Source organism: Paramormyrops kingsleyae, chromosome 11 (assembly GCF_048594095.1).
Source record: "Paramormyrops kingsleyae isolate MSU_618 chromosome 11, PKINGS_0.4, whole genome shotgun sequence".
Taxonomy (NCBI): Eukaryota; Metazoa; Chordata; class Actinopteri; order Osteoglossiformes; family Mormyridae; genus Paramormyrops; species Paramormyrops kingsleyae.
Genome location: NC_132807.1, coordinates 16,450,447 through 16,470,064, shown reverse-complemented (window position 1 = coordinate 16,470,064; position 19,618 = coordinate 16,450,447). Strand labels below are relative to the sequence as shown.

General features: G+C 42.6%; 1 protein-coding gene across 3 annotated transcripts in view; it reads right to left on the bottom strand.

The window, feature by feature from the left end:
* Positions 1-18,457, bottom strand: part of hipk3a (homeodomain interacting protein kinase 3a) — a 43,076-nt gene extending 24,619 nt beyond the window's left edge. For 2 of the 3 annotated variants that reach the window (XM_023816912.2, XM_023816921.2), the window contains exons 1-2: positions 18,082-18,457; positions 8,078-9,284 (exon numbers count right to left, since the gene is read on the bottom strand). In XM_023816912.2, the coding sequence (XP_023672680.1) occupies positions 8,078-9,284; positions 18,082-18,157 (1,283 nt within the window). In that variant the 5' untranslated portion in view covers positions 18,158-18,457. Of the gene's footprint in view, positions 1-8,077; positions 9,285-11,311; positions 11,479-18,081 lie in introns of those variants that run through there. The other variant, XM_023816929.2, reaches the window with a different exon arrangement.
* Between the last annotated feature and the right edge of the window lie 1,161 nt (positions 18,458-19,618).

The following is a 19,618-nucleotide window of genomic DNA, read 5'->3' as shown; positions in this document are numbered from 1 at the left end:
TGATCTGTTTCCCCAAATGGTGAACAAAACCGCAGTGAAACACAAGGCAGCCAATCTATGAGCATCCCATGTACCTGCTTGATTGCTGAACCTAGCCAAAAAAAATAAGCTGCTTGTGATGCAATATCAGCTCTTGTTTGGTTAAACAAAGCATTACTCTGTATTGCCCTTTCTTCAGAAACCATAGTGTTATACTTGCAAGAAAGTATATTGGCATAGTAAAAAGGATATTAACTGTTCACCCAAAACAAACAGGGAACATTCAGGTCAACAATTATATATATGAGGTTACGGAATTAGATCTGAAATACACTGGAGTTTCCCCAAACAGGTCTGAATCTTTATGACATGGTGATGTACTCTAGAGGGTGCTGTGTAGCTCAGCAGGTTAGGCCCTTATGCCTGTGATCAGAGGACGCTTTTTCACTGCACCAGGTACTGTACTTTTTGTACTTCAAGAAAGAAAAGCGAAAGTACCAAAAATACCATACCAAAAGTAAGGTACTTGGAGCATTGGAAAAGCGCCCAGAAGATCAACAGTTCGAGTCTCGGCAAAATAGTCACATTTCCATTAGATGCTTGATCCTCCTGGTTCATTGCCAGTATGTTGGGAGTTCACCCTGGTAAAGAAGATGGTCACCTCCTTTTTATTATTTTGTACTTTGTTTTCTGCAACTGTTTTCATGGAGGCATTCATGCCGACTTTGAGTTGGGGAATGGGCTCTGACTGTTGTCTGTGCTCATGCATCAAAGACCAGCTCAGAGTATCCAGTTATTGGACTTCTGTGCTTACCACAGTTTGTCCATGATGGGCACCATGTTCGAACACAAGGGTATTCAAAAGTCCACCTGGGACCAGACCACCCTTGGCCACAGTTCAATGATCAATTTTGTAATTGTATCGTCGGATCTGCGTCCATGCATTTCGCACACTTGGGTGAAGAAAGGGCATGAGCTGTCAACTGATCACCACCTGGTGGCGAGTTGGATCCAATGGTGGGGAAACGTGTCAGATAGACCTGGTAGACCCAAACGCATAGAGGGGGTATGCTTGGAGCATTTGGCAGAGACCCCTGGTCCCAGAGATCTTTAACTCACACCTCTGGCAGTCACGCAGTCAGGGGACACTGAGCCTGAATGGGCAGTGTTCCGTGACTCAATTGGTGAGGCGCTGTGCAGAGCTGTGGCTGTAAGGTTGCTGATACCTGTTGTGGTGGCAATCCCCCAAGCTGATGGCGGACACCAGCAGTAAAGGGAGCTGTCAAGCTGTAAGTGCTTGGTTAGCTTGCGTGACTCCTGAAGCAGCTGAAAGGTCCCAGCAGGCCTTGCGGAAAGCAGCTTGCCGAAGCAAAAACTCAGGTGTGGGAGGAGTATGGTGAGGCCATTAAGAAGGACTTTCAGTTGGCCTCAAAAAGATTCTGGCAAATTGTCAGGGCTTTACCCATGCTGTTTACAGTAGGGATGGATAACTATTGACCTCTAATGGGGATATAGTCAGGCAGTGGAAAGAATATTATGGGAGCCTCCTGAATCCCAGTGATACGCCTTCCTTGGAGGAAGTAGAGCTTGAAAACTTGGGCTAGCCGATCTCTAGGACTGAGGTCACCGAAGTAGTCAAAATATTCTTTGGTGATAAGGTTCCAGGGGTGGATGAGATAATATAGATCCTGGAGTTCTGAAAAGCTCTTCATGTTGTTCGGCTGTCATGGCTGCCACGCCTCTTCAACACTGCATGGATACTGGGGACTGTGTCTTTGGATTGGGACCACCATCCCAGTCTGCCAGTTTTTAAAAACGGGGACTGGAGGATGTTTTCCAACTTCAGGGGGAAGGTCTGTGCAGGGGTACTGGAAAGCAGGGTCCACTCTTTGGTCGACACTCGGATCCAGGAGGAACCATGTGAATTCCACCCCGGGTTGCAGAACGTGGGATCAGCACTTTACCCTCACAAGGATACTGGAGGGCTCATGGGAGCTTGCCCAACTAGTCTACATGCATATGGTATGGCTCCAGTGGAGCTGGAGGTGGTGGCTGTTGAGACTACCATCCCAAGCAACCCGACCCTGGATAAGCTGAAGATAAAGGATGAATGGATGGATGAGAACAAAACCAGCTTCTCTCTTAATACTTTTAACATGATACAGAGACTTTTCAAACTGGCCAGAACCCATCTTGGTTTTATTTGTTCACCAATGAAATCGTATTTCCCCAAAGAGTAATATTTCACAATTTACATATCTATTGAAAGAGGTAGGATTCAGCACCTTGACACTTCATTACATTCCCATCCAAAAATATACAACTAAAACACACAGAACAACTGACCAGAACAAGTTCAGCATGGGATTAAACACATGAAGTGCATAAAGCAAAGACGCAAGGCCATCTACATGTGACACAGGCTGTCGCGCTGGATGAACAGCACCATTAACAGGCTCAATGTGCTGTTAACTTCAGGCAGTAACCTTGGCTGCTTATCCGCATTGTGTTTCGAAGCATAAAAGCACAGCAGCTTTGACAGTATGAAACAAACGAAGTTACATAAGAGCAGTTGACTCAAATTGACTCAAAGCTAACACACATTTTGGCCATTTTAAATGTCAAGTCTTACATTTAGCACAAAAGCTTATAAATAATAGAACTAGGCTTGTTCGCATATACTTTGCTGCAGCACAATTAACTGTAATTTACAGCTCCACACTGGCATTTATGAGTTAATGCATAGAGTAATTATATAGAAACTGTAGGGGTGGAGGATCTTTTGGAGAATCTGCATGAAGTATCATGCAAGGAAGCAATTAAAATAAAGTTATCCAAGGACACTAAACATAACTTGGCACAAGAAATGAAGCAGATACTATAAGATAGAGTGTGTGAGTGTGTGTGTGTGTGTGTGTGTGTGTGTGTGTGTGTGTGTGCGTAAAAAAAACCCAGCAGCCTTTTCTAATGGAAAAAAAGCATCAAACCACCCTGGCCTGCCCTACACTTCACTGCTCTGCTCTGCTCTCCAGATCGCCTCAGTGCTGTCAGAAGAGCAAAGAGGAAAACAGCTGACATGGGAGTACACTGACCTTGAACTGCTGATTGACCTCAGTAGCATTCAGTTCTGTCTTATTTCCCCCTGACTGCCAGAAAGCATCACCATCTATAGTAGTGCACGGGCTTTGGTCACCTCCCATTGGCTATTTTAAGGAGCTCCTCGTGTGCTCATGCACTGGCCCCGGCAGTGCAGCAGCGACATTGCCGATTCCCCATCAAGCACGCGGGCACCGGGGGGGAAGGGGTGGGGAGGTCGGAGGCAGAAAAACAACTGCAGACATGGCATTCCACACATTTCTTTTCAAGTTGTAAAGATCCCAGATTTCTGTCTCAGCACACATTATACAGCACAGAGCACACATTTCCTGTTTACGTTTTTTTTCCCTGTACACTGGGCTGCTATGTAGTTGGTACATATGTGATACAGAGAAGTTCAGAAATCTATAGCTGAGGCCACGTAGTTTGGCACAGCAAAATTTATACTACCCAAAAAAATAGACTTCTGTGTTGTAGCATTAGTTGCCTGAATACAGCTGTCATACATTTAGATTTCAGAGGGAAGATACTTATAAAGCTTCTAATATAACACATTTAATATAAGACATTTAAATACTGATATTCTTGACATAAAAGTGAGGAAGTGTAAATAAAAGGTGAACTGCTAAGTAATCCTGAAAGTATTCTCATCAGTTTCATCACACAAAAGTTAGCGGTGCTACTTGGTGGATGAACAGCAACAACTGACGATGTTGAGTTGCTTCTGCGTGCTTCACCAAACTTCCTCTCTGTGCTACAAAGTACAAATGTACTCTTCTATTTTTGAGTCATTTCCTGAAAGGTCCTGCGTTTACCAGAAACAAGCGAATGGGGACCGAGTGTGCAGGGGCAGCGGCTGTGGTAGCTTTCTGCTCTGGGGCCAGGGGCAGCCACAGCCACCAGTGCATGTCACAGCGAACTGCCCAGCCTGCATTTGAAAACACGCCAATTCCCCAGGCCTGAATCCTTCCTGTTCATGATCAAAATGTGCAGAAACCTCAGAGGAATGTAAGACTGAGAGGAGTCTCACAGAGCAGGCAAATTATGTTTTCAGTCCGCGTTACCAAAGAAACAGCGGGGAGATCAGTGACGTTTGTCACATTTGATACTGATAAAACAACATATGCAAGACGTACAGAGCAGCATGTATACCCTGTGATGGCACACAAATCTTCACTTAAAGATCCCACTGATATCTGCTGTTACACCACAGCATTCACATTTCAGCAAAATGCATTCCTGTTTACAGCTCAAATTTAACTGATGATCAGTATTACAACACAAGCACACAAAACATGCAGAATGCAGCATATTTGCTACCAGATTTGAAAAAATTATGTAGAAATGCAAATTATAAATAAATTATGAACAATGTATATAAACAGTAAACAGGATAGTGTCACTTGTTCAAAATAGCCTAATTAGTTGGCTTAAACAGAAGTAGAATTGATGGGGTGTAAAAAAAAAAAAAAACTTTGGATAGCAATATTAGGCTTGAAACATTGAACTGATCCCTTTACAAGATAATAACGATGCAGAATCAGACTCTAAATTTTCTCAATATGTGCAGAGATTCTGGTAGTGGTACGGTACGGTCTGGGGTAAAACCATAACAGAAAAATAATGTATGTGTTGAGAAGGGAGAACGATTAAACCTATTACAATAAAAGTACTTTTGATATGATTTATTTACAGGTATAGTTACAGGTGTCACGTTGGTTCAGAAGTTTCAAATACAAAGATGGATCAAAGTGAGCATTAGCAAAGCAGCCATCTCACACTGAGGGAGAGCCTCGGCCCACACAGCGGACAGCATTACTACCGGTGCTTTGAGCTTAAGGGTCATGTTGGGAGGTAGGTGTCCACAGCCACCTGCCCTTAACACCTTAGCAGCACATGCCATTCAAACAGCCACTCACCAAAACAGCCAACCAAGGCAATGAGATTTAAAACCTTGTACGACATCATGCAACTGGACCTGGTCAGGTATGCGGCATCATAAAATCAGCTTACCCCCACCAGCACCACCCACCCACACCCACACCCACACACACACGACTGTTGTAATAATAGCTCGGATTGATCAGGAATACCCACATGCCCCATACCTGTAGGAAGCTGAGTGACCGTCACCAACAGCAAAACGCTCTATAAATACACTTTACATACGCGCTTCTCATCACATGGTGACTATATTAATCACACTAGATGGCTAACAGATCACATTACACTCCCAATTCTTGACACCAGGCAGAAGCTTAGCAGCAGCTAATCAATAGCAGTAGGCAAAGCTGATCTGCTACACGGTCCATACTTCAGCTGAGGGATTGTTCTTCTCAGCACAAAACCATGCACGATGGCTACTTGGCAAAGAAGCAAAGCCCGACTTTCATGACTGCCCAAAAGCAGTCATGTGTTTAGGCACTGGGGTCCACGCCTGCAGGCTAAGAACATTGCCATCGCTGAAGTTACTCACAACCATTTAGTAGATCTGACTGGGTGTCATCACAATCCTACCACTAACCTAAGGTGTTAATGTCAGGAAACCTCCCTGCGCTGCTGAATAGGCACATTCGACAGGCACATGCAGACTGCCAGGAATAAAATGCACCTGGTTTTCTCTGCACCCTGGTACAAATTGGTAACATGGCTTATTCCCCAAAAGTGGAGCACTTGCACCAGGGTCACCCCGCACAGGCTGGACTGCAGAACCACCCCATGGAGGCCTCAAACGCTGAGCTTGCTTATCCCTCGGGTGGATCAAACACATTAACCTCAGCCATAGTGGACCGAACTGGGTCCAGAGGGGAAAGCCTCATAGTTCAAACAAATTTTAAGGCAAAATTATAAATATAAAATTTAACTGAGGAAAAAAAAGGGGTACGCTAGATTTATAACAAGACAAAAGAGGAGCATCACTGCAAAATGAAATGCAGCACAATCGTTTTATCTTGATTATTTTGTTTTGAAAATGGTAGGTACCCCAAAATTGGAATTGGAATTAAAATCCAATTAACTACTAACCAGTGCGCCTCTGTGCCCCACTTCCACCCAATACCTTCAGCATTGCCGCCTGGGTCCTTTTAGCCTGAACCTGGGCCAAATGATGCATTTGCTACTTTAATCCAATCACCTATGACGCCAGAGACATGCATTTTAGCCAAGACACTAGCGTTGCTAATTGCAGACTGCTGATTCAAGGGCCTACGCTAAATGCAAGGCACAGACATTCTACCATTTCAAACAGATCTGACCTTCAGAATGTGCACTGGACCCTTTTTTTATCGTGCAATTGATAACCTCGCTACAAAAGTCAAAGATTAGCCAAGCTAACACACTTTTCATTATACAGTGTATAATAGATGTGAAAAGTCCAACTCCCTCAGGTGTTTGGAAGAGGTAAGTATTGGGGGTAAAAAAGTCCTGTTCACTTGTTTAGTAGTTAATTTAACAAAAGCATGAGTAATATTACTCTAGACAGCAGCTGAGCACTTCTCCCCAGGATGAAGACTGGCCTTAATTACAGTTAGTCTGGCTTAATTACAGGCAGGAAATTCTAAAAAGCTGCAGAGAACAATTCTGAGATACAGGAAGTAGGAAAAATGCCACTTCCTGACAAACACGGCATTTACAAGAAGTGATGGCGAAGCGAGGACAGCTGGAATCCCCACAAGCAAAGGCCAGAAAAGCAGAGCAGCTACAGAGGCTGACGAGCTGAAGACACAGAGCTCTGCTGATACGCCGATCATTCAGAGTATTCCATAAGCCAGACCAAAGGCAGGCCCATGCCCACGGCTCTTACCCCCAGGCAACAGGGTATGGAGCAAGAGAGGTATGGCTGCAGGTGGCTGGCCTTGCAAACCTCGAGAGACACGTGACCCAGCAACGCCACTGGTACAGCCAAATGTGTCACCCCTCTTGGTTGCACACAAGGCATGAAATACTTTAAAAGGAAATAGGTGAGTATAGAAGTGGCCCTTCAATCAAAGAATTTTCCATTTGCCAGTCAAGAAATATGCAAGACATAATAAAGGAGACCCTGCTGCTATAAACATATCGGCTCTGCTGACCAGTTATATAAGACACCTGGGTGTGACTCTGATCCTCAACAGACATTTGGCTGCACCGCTCATACTAAAATCTGCAGGTCATTACTCAGTACTTAGTCAGCTTAACATGTTAACTGCTCATGGCATGCAAGGCATTTCAATGGTTAAAAAATAATCCATTCCTCACATCTTTTGGCACATTACCACTAAATATCTAATACACAGAAAAGCAAAGACAAAGAAAATATTTTCTTGCACATTCTTAGGCTGACTTATTACAAACTTACAAGCGATTAGCACAACAGATGCTCAGCTTGCATCAAGTCTTATTTCCTGCTGAAAATACAACTTATCAAAAACACAAAAATAAGTCTTGTCTGACAAACTGCTCTCAGATAGCACCTTTTTCTAAAAGTGCTCTAAACCTCATGAGGATAAACACTGAATGTCTCACCATTTCCACAGTGAACAGAATAATTATGTAGGAACATGGATACAATTATAAGTCACTGTAAGCAGAACAATTGCCCATAATCAATCAAACCATAAACTACATATTAAAATAACATGTGAGGGACCAGCATCCTGTATAGTGTTTTCCCCCACTTTTGTCCTATGATAGGCTCCAGGTTCACAGAGATCCACGTACTAGATTACTGGTATGGAAGATAGATAGATAGATAGATAGATAGATAGATAGATAGATAGATGAGTATATGCTTTTGACCATCAGTGGTGTTATTCAAATGATTCGGAACTTTCTGGACAACAGTATGTGGCAGTTTAAATGCTATTTGGGTAAAAGGAAGTTTATATCAAAGAAAAGTGATCAAACTCAGAACTGCAATAGTGGTGAAAAGCCACAGAGAAAATTACACTGTACCATTAGAGATGCGACTAAAGCAGGAAGGAATGGAGGAGGAGCCCGGAGCAAACGCAAACTACAAACCCACCTGTAATACCGCGACTGCAGGTACGTGGAGCACACAGCTTTGGAGACATGACTGGCTGAGCCAAAGTCTATGACCTTCACCCTGTAGGGCTGACGCACCGGGTCTACCAGCATGATGTTCTCTGGCTTCAGGTCGGCATGGATGAGGCCCAGAGATTTCAGCTTCTTCAGGGCCGTGGCCACCTGCTGCAATATGGGCCGGATGACTTTCAAAGGCAACGGGCTGAACTTGTTCTGCTTCAGGAAGTCATACAGGTTCTGCTCCAGCATCTCGAACACCAGGCAGGTGTGGCTGCGGTGCTGGAAGCACTCGTAGGCACGCACCAGGTTGTGTTCATCAGCGTTTTCACTGCTCAGCCGTGCTAAGATGCCCACCTCGATCTGACCCTGGCGTGCATATGACGGGTGGTTCTTCAGGATCTTCACAGCCACGACCTCACCTGTACCACGCTTCCAGCATTTGACCACCTGCCCAAAAGTGCCCCGGCCCAGGAAGTCCAGCACCTCATAGGTGTTCTTCATGGAGCACAAAACCTCATGCTGAACCAGCTGGTAATCCCCTTCACCACCCCCGGGCCCAGCCCCTCCCCCACCTGGCTTGGGCCCACCCCCTGCCGCTGGGTTCCCCACATTCGTTTGCAACATCGCAGGCAACATGGACAGATCCTCCACTATCTGCATGGCGCTTCGGCGGCTCTCCAAGTCTTCGCTCTTACGTTTCAGCCCACATCGCTGGGCTTTCTCTGTCAAGTTCAAACCTTCGTCGCTGTCCTCCTCCTGCTGCTCTTTCCGTTCGTCGCAGTTCGTCCAGCCACTGCTGCTGCTGTCACCTATGCCTCTCTGGCCAGCGGTGCCCCCGTCCCGTCCGCTCACCCTCCCCGCTGTTCCTCCACACCCCACACCCTCCTGCTGTGCCCCCTTGCACTGTGAGGTGAGCCCGACTCCTTTGTCCTGTTCGCCTCTCACGTCACTCAAGGCTTGCAATGAAAAGTTCCGCCCAGCCGCTGAGTGTTTTCTCTGAAATGAAGGAACGATATTCGTAGAGTGCACAACGCCGAAGGATCTACCATTCAAATAGGTCCGTGGGTTGGCTCTCTCATGGTAAACACAGCTGCTGGGCTCTACTTTAAGTTTCTTCACACTACAAAAGGCACTTGTCTGGGTTTGATAAACATGTGGTTGGTAGACCAAGACTTGTGAGGCCATACCTGTGGAAGAGAAATGGATAAATCAGCACAGTAAGAGATGGTTCAAAAAGTCCATCACACAGACAGAATCATCAAGACATATGTTCATCATATCCTGTTCAACTTACTATCAAGCCAATACATTGTCTATGCTGGCGTGAGATTTGTAAGTTCTGTGCTTATATGTCATTGCATTAAATAACATTGTTAGCCATTTGCAGTTTATGTTAGCTGTAATGTTCATGAAACAAACATTTTTAAGAAAGGAAATGTAACATCTGCATAACTGAATTTGGCATCAAAGTAAAACACACAACTTAACATCTAATTTAAAACAGGTCACTCGCGTTCAAACATAGCAGCATATCTGGCAATGAACAGGCTCAACCTCAGCTTGGTGGCACAGCTGCTGAAGTATGTGTCGCTGAAAGAAGGTGTCATTCTAGTTATTTATAAAAGGCACACTGCAAAAATGAAAAGAAATGTTTCTGTTTGGGGCCAAGTGTTCACACTCACTCATGAAGCTAAAATGCAGCATGTTGCTGCACGATGGATTAAGACACCCTGCTGTCAGTTTATCATTAAGCACATTGCAAGTGTTTTATAGATACCCATTATAAAGATGAAACCAAGACACAACTTTCCAGGTCCATAAAAACCTCATGCGAAAACTACTGTTTAGGATTCACAACCGACAGAGGGGCAACCACACTGAAGTCAACAACGGCTGCATTTGAAACCTGAAAGATAACTTAATACCCAGCTTTACATGCCGAGTATAATGTCTACAGCATTTTTACACAGTTCATTTGTTCTCCAGAGAGGCTGATTAAAAGGAACTGAAAACTGTACATTAAAATATAAAACAGCCAGCCAGATAATTTGACATTTTCATAAGAGCTCATGCCATACTAGATGCTTTAATGGGCAAAGCCCAAGTAAGCTTCTGAAATGCAGCTTTCCAGTGTTGTACTGGAAATGTAATGGAAGCAAAGTTTCTTTTTTTCGCCTATCCAAGCTTGCTCATTTTGTAATATTTGCTTGGGAGATTGCATAAGATAGCAACAAATTTCAGCAACACTCTTGCTGTTGACAACCCATATACCAAGATAAGCCCATTAGCCAGTTTTCAGCAGTATGACAAGCTAATGTAAGAGATGACAGACATTCGCTCACCAATTTGGAACAAAAGAGGCCGAAGACCTCATATGACGGTGCTTCATTCAATTCGCATACTGTAAAACTGAACTGCATGAGAGTCGATTTACTGGGACACAGTCACACAACAAAAAGTGATGTGCCCAACATCTAGGGCAGGTAAAGAATGACTAACATCTATCTTCAAAACGTTTGCATGACCTTTTATAGTTGGTTTCCTAGCAGCACCTTTTGGGTCTCTAGGCAACTGATTCATCAACTGAATGTTACTCAGCAAAGAGAAAGTTTGGAGGCACACTGCGTCACCTACAGCCACAGCAGCAACCCTGAACGCTAGGGTCCTCTCAAATTACAGACTGAAAGACCTTTTAGCCAATTATTCCAGTTTGAAGGGAAAAAAAGAGCCCAAAGCCTGGGGAGTGATGCAGCCCAGCCAAGAGACGAGAAGCACAACTCTCTGTTCTGCCTCAGGCTTTGGTGAGGGAACCACACCTTGCTTCATTTACCCACTCAAAGCTCTGGTACACTGACACTACCTAGACTGCCTGAGCACTACTGGTGCCGTCGACCCAGTTCTCTATTGGAGTCCCAGCAGACACATCATCTGACAGACCAGCTGCCATTTCAGCTGTAATCAAACAGAGCCCAGGATGGGGAGACAGCACAAAAAAAAGGAGACGTGCCTCACCCAAATTTTCTATTCCCCCTGCACTCAAACCCAAGTGGTCAGTAATAGCATTACCAAAGCCAGGGCAAAAATAGTTTTAAAATCATAGGTTACTGCCCAGCACTATAATTAGCCAGTAGCAGTGAAACAACACCCTGCTTAAATAGTTGCTGTTAAGGACAGCAATGTCAAACAGCAAACGTTACACTAGGTGTCAGCCTACCTTTTGTTTTTCATTTTGCTCTCTTTCCACCATCTTGGCCATGCCAAGACCTAAGCCGACGCTCAAGCCCACACCTTTGCTATCTTTTTTTCTTTTTTTAAAGGATGACAGGCTGTGTCTGCCTGCCTGCCTGCCTGCCTCCGTCACACCGCTCCAGGGAGCAGGCTACAAGTGCAGTGCTCAACAGGCAGTCCACGTGACTGCAACAGGCAGCCCACGAGCTTCCCCTTTGCACGACTGCCTCTGCAGCTCACAACCTCCCCGGCTGCTGAAAACCCCGACACCCTCCCCCACACAGCACAGGCACACATGCGAAGATGCACAACTTAACCACAGCAAAACAGAACACATCCAAAAGCCAACTGACAACTCCATCATGACTATCAAAGCTCAACAGGTGGCAGTCACACTTTCCAGCACAAACTAGAGAACAAAGGGAATGTGGTTTTCACAAGCATGTCCTACCAACTTTCCCAATAGTGCCTGGCTTTGGGCTTTTCTGTATATCAAGTCACACAGGGAGAGCTCATAGCACATGCCCAGACTGGTGAAAAGGTGTGTAGCAGCTGACTGATATCACGCAAATGACTGCAAGTCAGAACTTCACACCATGCTCTAAGTTTTGTAACTAAGCCAGCAAGTGTCAAGGACGAAAGGAAATTTTCTGGAATATAGATTAGCTATATTCCAGAAAATGTGAATCTAATTGGGGAATTCTGTAGTTCCTTAGAACCCAAAGTTCCTTAAAATATGTCACATGCTTGAAGATTACTGAAGGTTCTCCACTAGAATTCCAATTTTCGACCACAGTAAAAGTATGAATGTAACTCATAAATCACAAGTTAAATACTACTTTATATTGTAGACAATTTGCACAAATAGCTACCATTAAAATAAACTTAAATGAAAAGTCTTACATGAATTTATTTAATAATGTGAAGGACAACTTCTCTTTTCAGGATCTAACACTGTCACTGTTAAGAGAAAACAAGCTGTCCTGGGACTGGTTTTGCAAGATAAATCCAGTTACTTCAGACTTGTAGAAGATGGTCTGGGAACTAGAACATCAGCAACTGTTGAAGCACACAAACAGATTGTCAGACAGTCCTCATTATCTGTGGAACTTAGTCATGTCTTTGCTGGACATGTCTTTGCTGAAGCAAGACTATTTTATTTCCCAAGCTTAACTATTTTTTACCAGCAATTATACACAGTGACACAATAGAACACAAAAGGTATCAGAGGGTGGGGCAAATTTGTATTGACCTAGCCACAACAGTATACCTGAAGTCGACCCAGGTAAATACCAGTTCCGGCATAGCACAACAGTTTATATTAGTGCATGGTGCGTGGCTCTGAGGGTTGTGCCCATGACTGGAAGGCTGTCAGTTCAAATTCTATGGTTAGTGAAGTGATTTCACCGTTGGGCCCTTGAGCAAGGCCAGAGACTGGCTGACCCTGCTTTGGATTAACGCATATGCCAAAAAAATGTCATTAAATAATGTAAAATATTCAAATGCGTCAGTGTTGAGGCCTACAGTTTTTCCAGAGGGGAAGTTGCAGCTATCAGCTAGTATAAGGGTTCAGACTGCGATTAAATTTTATAATTAGGCGCACCAGTGCGACTTGCCATTTTTATGAACCATCACTGTATATCACGTAAAACACCAGGAGGGAGTGAGGATTGGTGTGTAAGGCTGGGTAGTGAGAAGTAGTTTCCAAATTTGAAACGTTCTAAATTTTTAAGAACCGAGAATTCAATAAGGCATCTGAATTACAGTTCCACTTATCTATTCCTATATGTGCATTTTAATCAACTATGTAAGGGTTAATACACACCAACTCCACTTACATGTTTGTACTTGAAATTATTTTCACATTTTTGAACTATCAATGCATTTATCAGTAGAACTAATATTCAAGCTTAGCAGTATAATGGCACACCACAGCACACCACGGTATTTCCTTTTGGCAAAACTGTATTTTGGGGGATTTCAAAATACTGGAAGAGTGGTGCTTTTTAAAATGCAGCCAAAATACCATATACCTGACTGTGATGCCTGGACGGTATCAAAAATTGGACGCCTACTACTATTAAATATTTGTTATATATGACCAAAGCCACAATCTTTAATTCAAAATTTCTCTGTAAGCCAGTTTTAAGTGTTAACTCAGGGCTACAGAGAGAAAGTATGTGTACGTATATATGTATGCATATCTATGAATACAATATAAATGTATGTATGAATGTGTCTATACACACATCCAATCTAATTCAATCATTGTTTCATTAATTTAGCTTTATGTATCTCCTGGTATTAAGCTGCGTTATGGATATAACCAGAGTTATTTACAGCGTATTAAAACCAGACTCACATCCAATCCAGTTTCGGCATATTAAACAGAAATGTGAAGTATTACTGACATCAGTTACAAACTGACATTCAAGATTCTGAGTGTGGTTGTTAACCTCATTTGTGTCTTATAAATGGCACAGTTTATTTTCTGGGCGCTTTTTTACTGCACCAAGTACCATACTTTTGGTACTTCAATAAAGTATTAAAGAAAATCAACTGTGCCATTTATAAGACACAAATGACTTTCAAACAGCATATCTGTGTATCAAATGAGCAGGCCAACTATCAGGGCCAAGTTGTAGAACAACCTGAACCATTCAATGCACTAGCTCATCCAAACAGCAAAGAACTCAGCTGCACCCAGATGGGTGGTAAACATCACACCCCATGCAACATGTGCCACACAATGTCCAAGTCCAGTTGGGGCTTCACGGAAATGACCAGATAAGCCAGACTTCATGTAACATTCAATAGCAGCAGCAAGGAACAGAATGTACTTCAATGGTAAGGCACAAAGGATCCAATGTGGCAACAGTAAAGTTCAACAACAAGAAAGAGATACAAGGCCTAATAGAGTAGAAGTACAGCAGTAAGATCCCATATCAGTGTCTGCAGCTTGTGAGGAATCTCCATTAATACTGGGTTACACACTTTATTTATGTGCCTTGATGGCTAGTGGTTAAAGGGTGTTTTAGGCCTATTCTAGTGTATTGAGAAACACAAAAATCTCTGGAGGAGCAGCATGGCCACTTTAAGCTAAAACTGAGTGAAACAGTCACCCAGCCTGACATTACTTTCAAGTGACCAGATCACAAAATCTTGCTAAATTGACTAACTCAATAACAGTGTAATTGGCGGTTTATTCATCGAGTACAAAAACAGCAACTTACCTAGATCTACCACCCTCTGCTGGCCCAGAAAAATATTCTAGTCATTCTTACAGGCCAGCTAAAATCAGATTACATTTACTTATGTATATGGCAAATTTTTAATCACTACACAGTGGTAAACAGGGAAAAAAACACAGGAAGTGAGTGGAATAGGACTATTCCAAAAAAAAGTCAGCTAGTTGCAGTTCACTGCACTTTTCAGTTCTCTTTTCAGTAGTTTATGAAAGTAACTCCAAATTGCACAAACTCCAAAGAAATTCCAGTGGTTTAATGCATTATCAATACATCCAGTGGATTGTTTAGGCCAGTAGATTCTGCCACTGTTGTTTTTAAGAGTGTTACATCTCCGAGATAAGCCAGATAAAGTGGGATTTCCGTAAACTGCATCACAGCATAAACCCATTCTGAATGGGTGGACCCCTTTCTGATCCCCAAACATTAGCTGGGAAGCTTCTATTATGCAATGGAAATGAAACATTTCCTGTTCAGGAAGTAGTCTGCTGGCCGCATGTTTGCATTCTGAAAAATAATGCATGATGGGTGAAAGCATACGGAAGGGTTAGGATCTTAACATGCTGGGACAGTGTGACTGCTGGCAGACAGATGAACCCAGCTGCATTATCTCAATTTATGAAGCAGCAGCGGCAACCATATGCTGCAAGCATTAATGGACCTGAACAGGCCTGTCATCACCAGCAAGACACAGCTGCCAGCAGCCCTGCACTAAACAAGATGACTCTACCTGAGTAGCACCGACAACACAGGGCAGCACCAATGAAGGTCATCAGGAATGCACAGCTAAAAGCACCAGAGAATTTCACAAATGAGAAAGAACTGACTATAACTCAGAAGTCACGCGTCTTATATAACCTTCAAAAGGGGATTCGGTTACATGAATAAATCACCCCTATTTGTCACTACAAGTTGCCCAGCATTCCTAAGAATGGAAAAGCCAAAAAAAAAATCTTAAGAGCTCCATCTTGAGATTATTACAATAGCAGAGTTAAGAATTCCAAACCAAAAAATCCCGCATAACCTTTCTACCCCCAGAGAGGAAAGCTAATATTAACTTTAGTGTTTAACATTAAAGATTACTTGACCTGATATTGACCTACACCATGGCAGAGTGTAAAATGAATCACTTCCCAGTTCCAGATGTGGCTAATTGTGTGTGCTAAGACACACTCCCTTTATTCACTGCAAACACTAAATTTTCAGCCATGAGGCTGGTCAACTGACTCAAATACTCTAGGATTGCAAAAAATGGTCTATAATGGGCCTTGATGCCTGATATTACACTACACAAGTGTTCCAGATACTTAGAAAGCTAGGGATAAGTTCACATAATCAGTACAATGCAATCAAGCAAGTCCCAGTCACATGGAGACAGGATTGAGTCAGTTATCAGTGTGTATGTATATGCCAATTTTTTCCCAATCATAAAAGTGACATTTTCCTTATGTTTAATGGTACATACAAATTGTCATTCTTAGGAGGTAAATACTAAAACTAACATTCTACATAAATATCGAGGTGAGAAAGATTTTGCACCACTCCGAGTAATCTGAACAATCTAAGACTTGCATTAAAAGGTCCAATTCTCATAATTCAAAAGCTACCGATAAAGACAACCATCTACACCATAGACCTGCTAGTTGCTTTTCAGGAACACAGGGTTGGGTGTCAAGTAAAGACTCTTCAGAGAGATTGTTTCAAAAGAGGCAATAGGAGAAGACTACAGAACTTACAGTACATACTGTGCTACAGAATATTAGTGCCTTTATGTTTAAAAGTACTTTTTATTCAACTGAAGATGGTGACTCAAATCCTCTGTAAATTTCATTAAAAGAATGCTGCCCCCACCCTAAGTCTATGCTATGCATTAAATTGTAAAATTAAACTGCAATGTAGCACCAACAGCAAATTATTTTTTATATGATAACCAACATATATTTTACTTTCATAAAACATTCTGCAATTCTCAAAAACTGGTGAACATGGGTGAAATGGAAGTGGGGGGTTTCAACTGGTCTCATCTTACAATGAACTGGGCTAAGACAAACAACTGCCATTTAATTATCCACATGCTAAATTACTTCAAGCTCATACTATTCAACTAGTAACCAGAGACTGATTAAACACAAGCGACCCTGCCTTTGGGCTATATTCCCAGATGGCAGGCGCATCATCGTGTGACTCCAATTTGACTTCCATAGCCAATAAATAAGTTCATTCTTCTGAAACAGTAGCAGCCAATGCATTTCCTGTATTAGCCAAGGGGTGGAATTTGGTGGCGACTGCTTAAGTGACAGATGCAAGAGAAGAGAAGGGGTAATGTCCATTTCCAATATATAATACACACTTGGACTTATATGGTACAGAAACAAAGCTCACAGCAGTCACTTTTATCCAGTAAAAAACAGAAAATGCACAGCGGAAATCCTCAAAATTGCTACATTTTATCTGAGCTACAATATCAGTAGTCCAGAAACTTTCCCCGAGAATTCTAGTGTCTTTCTGTACGTAAGTACTACATATTAACGGAACCCATTCCTGTACAGTCGCATAAAGTAGTAAAGCAGAAATTTTCACAAATGACTCTCCAAAGTGAACTGGCTTCAACTGTGGACGTGGGAGCAGCATATTGGGAGGACTAGGCGCCCAGCTAGGTGACAGGAGAGTCCTGCTCTAATACAAGTATGCTTACTTGTAATGTAACTTGCAGTCGTATCCCGACTTCCGACGCTGAAACGACGACAGGGAAGCTATCTTTTAACAAAATGTGGGCAAAAATGTAGCCAAATCGAAGACGTGTGCGATAAGAGTAAGGACAGGGAGATAGGGCCGAATGGTTAAGCGGGTAGAGGCCGGGCGAGACGGCAATAAACAGCAGAACACAGCGCAGTGTCAGCCACGGCGGCTAGAGAATTAAAACGAAAAACAGGCAGATAAATCAACTCTGGCTACAACCAGCTAGTTTACGTGTACCATAATCTTGTGGAAAATAATGATTACTTTCGTTGACTGTTTTTGTAAACGGTAAACAAAGGCGTCGTGATGGGCGTAGATACAAAAGGGCATGGTAGCTCGCTAGCCATTTAGCCTGGCCGAAAATAGTCCTGTGTTGACAACGCAGTTACGTAGCGCTGGTTAAGGTGTTGGTAGCATTTGGTAAAGAACTGGCAGCAGGGCACGGCTCTTCTGTTGGAAAATTATATGAAAGACAGCTGGACATCGCTACGTGGGTACAAACGGCTAACCGTTAACCTGTTTTCTAACGAGCTAAAGGCAACAGTTATTTAAAGCAAGCCAACCCCCCTCCCACTTCGGATAGCACACAATTAAGTATGTCTTAGTTTCATACCTACTTAAGGAGTAAAACTTCACATATTACATTTAATGCCCGAGCTTATTGACATATCGCTAGTTCAGTGTGATCTAAGCATACTGCGCACTTGCCGCTTACCTGTAATGAGACACCGCCAACTACGTAGTTATATCTTTAAAAATATGGAAAACTCACCTTCACAGAGTGTAACAACTGATAAAATCCAGGACTTCTCCGGACATGTTATGGAGTTATAACGCACCCATAGCATGCTCAGTCTGCCTGCGCTGCTGCCATCTTGTCCTGGACGACAGGAGGGGAGACCTCGCGCTCGTCAAAACCACCATCGCCCACATTTCAAACTCCGAATAACTCTCGCAGAAATGCATCTACTCGAACCAAATCGAGTTCGTTGTGTACCTAACGACTTTTGCTTTGATAAAAATAGCTTTACTCTTGGCTGGAAGGGCAATAAAGCCCATTTTCCAAAGTTGAAAAGGGACAAACGTCCCCGACTCCCCGCCGTTCTTCAGGCTGTAACTGTCTCTCACTCTAACATGTCTCTCTCGCTCTGCCCTGCGCGTGGAATGTTTGGGTGTTTGTCAGACCAGAAAAATCCATCGCCGAGTTCAGGCTTACTGCACGTAGCTACCGTAATATTCTAGTCCAAAAATTTAAAGCGCACAGTAAGCCACATGACAGAGCCGTGACATGCGTGGAAAGATATTTCTTCATACGTTTAATAAAAACCAGAATTATTCAGTGAATTACCAAATGAAGTATGTATTAGTGTGTATTTATATAAATGCATGTCGTTTCTATCATTTCTTTCTTATATTACGGTAATCGACCATTGCAACGTTCCACATGCAACACAGCATTTCTTCATTTATTCCAAACTGCAGAATTTTTATATTTGATATTACATCACACGAAGACGTGACTATAACAACGTTGTAAATTTTAACAGTATAAATAATGAACATTGGCATTAAAACAAGAAAAAAATTCTCACACATGACTATGTATATGACGTTTTCTAATATCACACTTTTGGTAAAAGACACGGTGAAATGATTACACGTGTTTTTCAAACAGGGTTTAAGTACACAAATTGTGGCATGCAAAGACATTGTTATAGACTTTTTCTATTTAGCCATTTTTTCACATAGGCCTACAATATGATATAATGATTGCTATGTATTCAGTTTTACCTTAATTATTATGTCACTGATATGCAGTGGGCATGATTGAGTCATTCACTCTTTTGAAAACTGCAGCATGTCTCATTCAACACAATGTTTAGTTATACTAGCGTTTCAAACTGTTTGTTGGCAAATAAATACATAGCAAAACTTCACTTTTTCATTTTTTTGGGAATGAATACGAATACGCTGGCAGATTCAGGAGGCCCTGTACTTTGCAGAGCTCTTTGAATACGTGAAATTGTACGCAAAATCATACGTAAAATTGGGTGGGGGGGGGGGGGGTGAGTTGGTATTCCCTTGTCCCGAAGAAAGATACAAGACAATAAAAAAGGGATACACGTGTACGTGGAAATATGACGGTGAAATCCCATTATTATTTCTAAAACTCTCTCTCTCTCCCTCTATATATATATATATGGTTTTTAAAAAAAATTTAATTTCTTATACTAGTCATTCGTCATTTCTATGTCTAATCATTATAATGACATTTAAAAGTATCGTCACGTGTTAGCTTATTGGCAAAT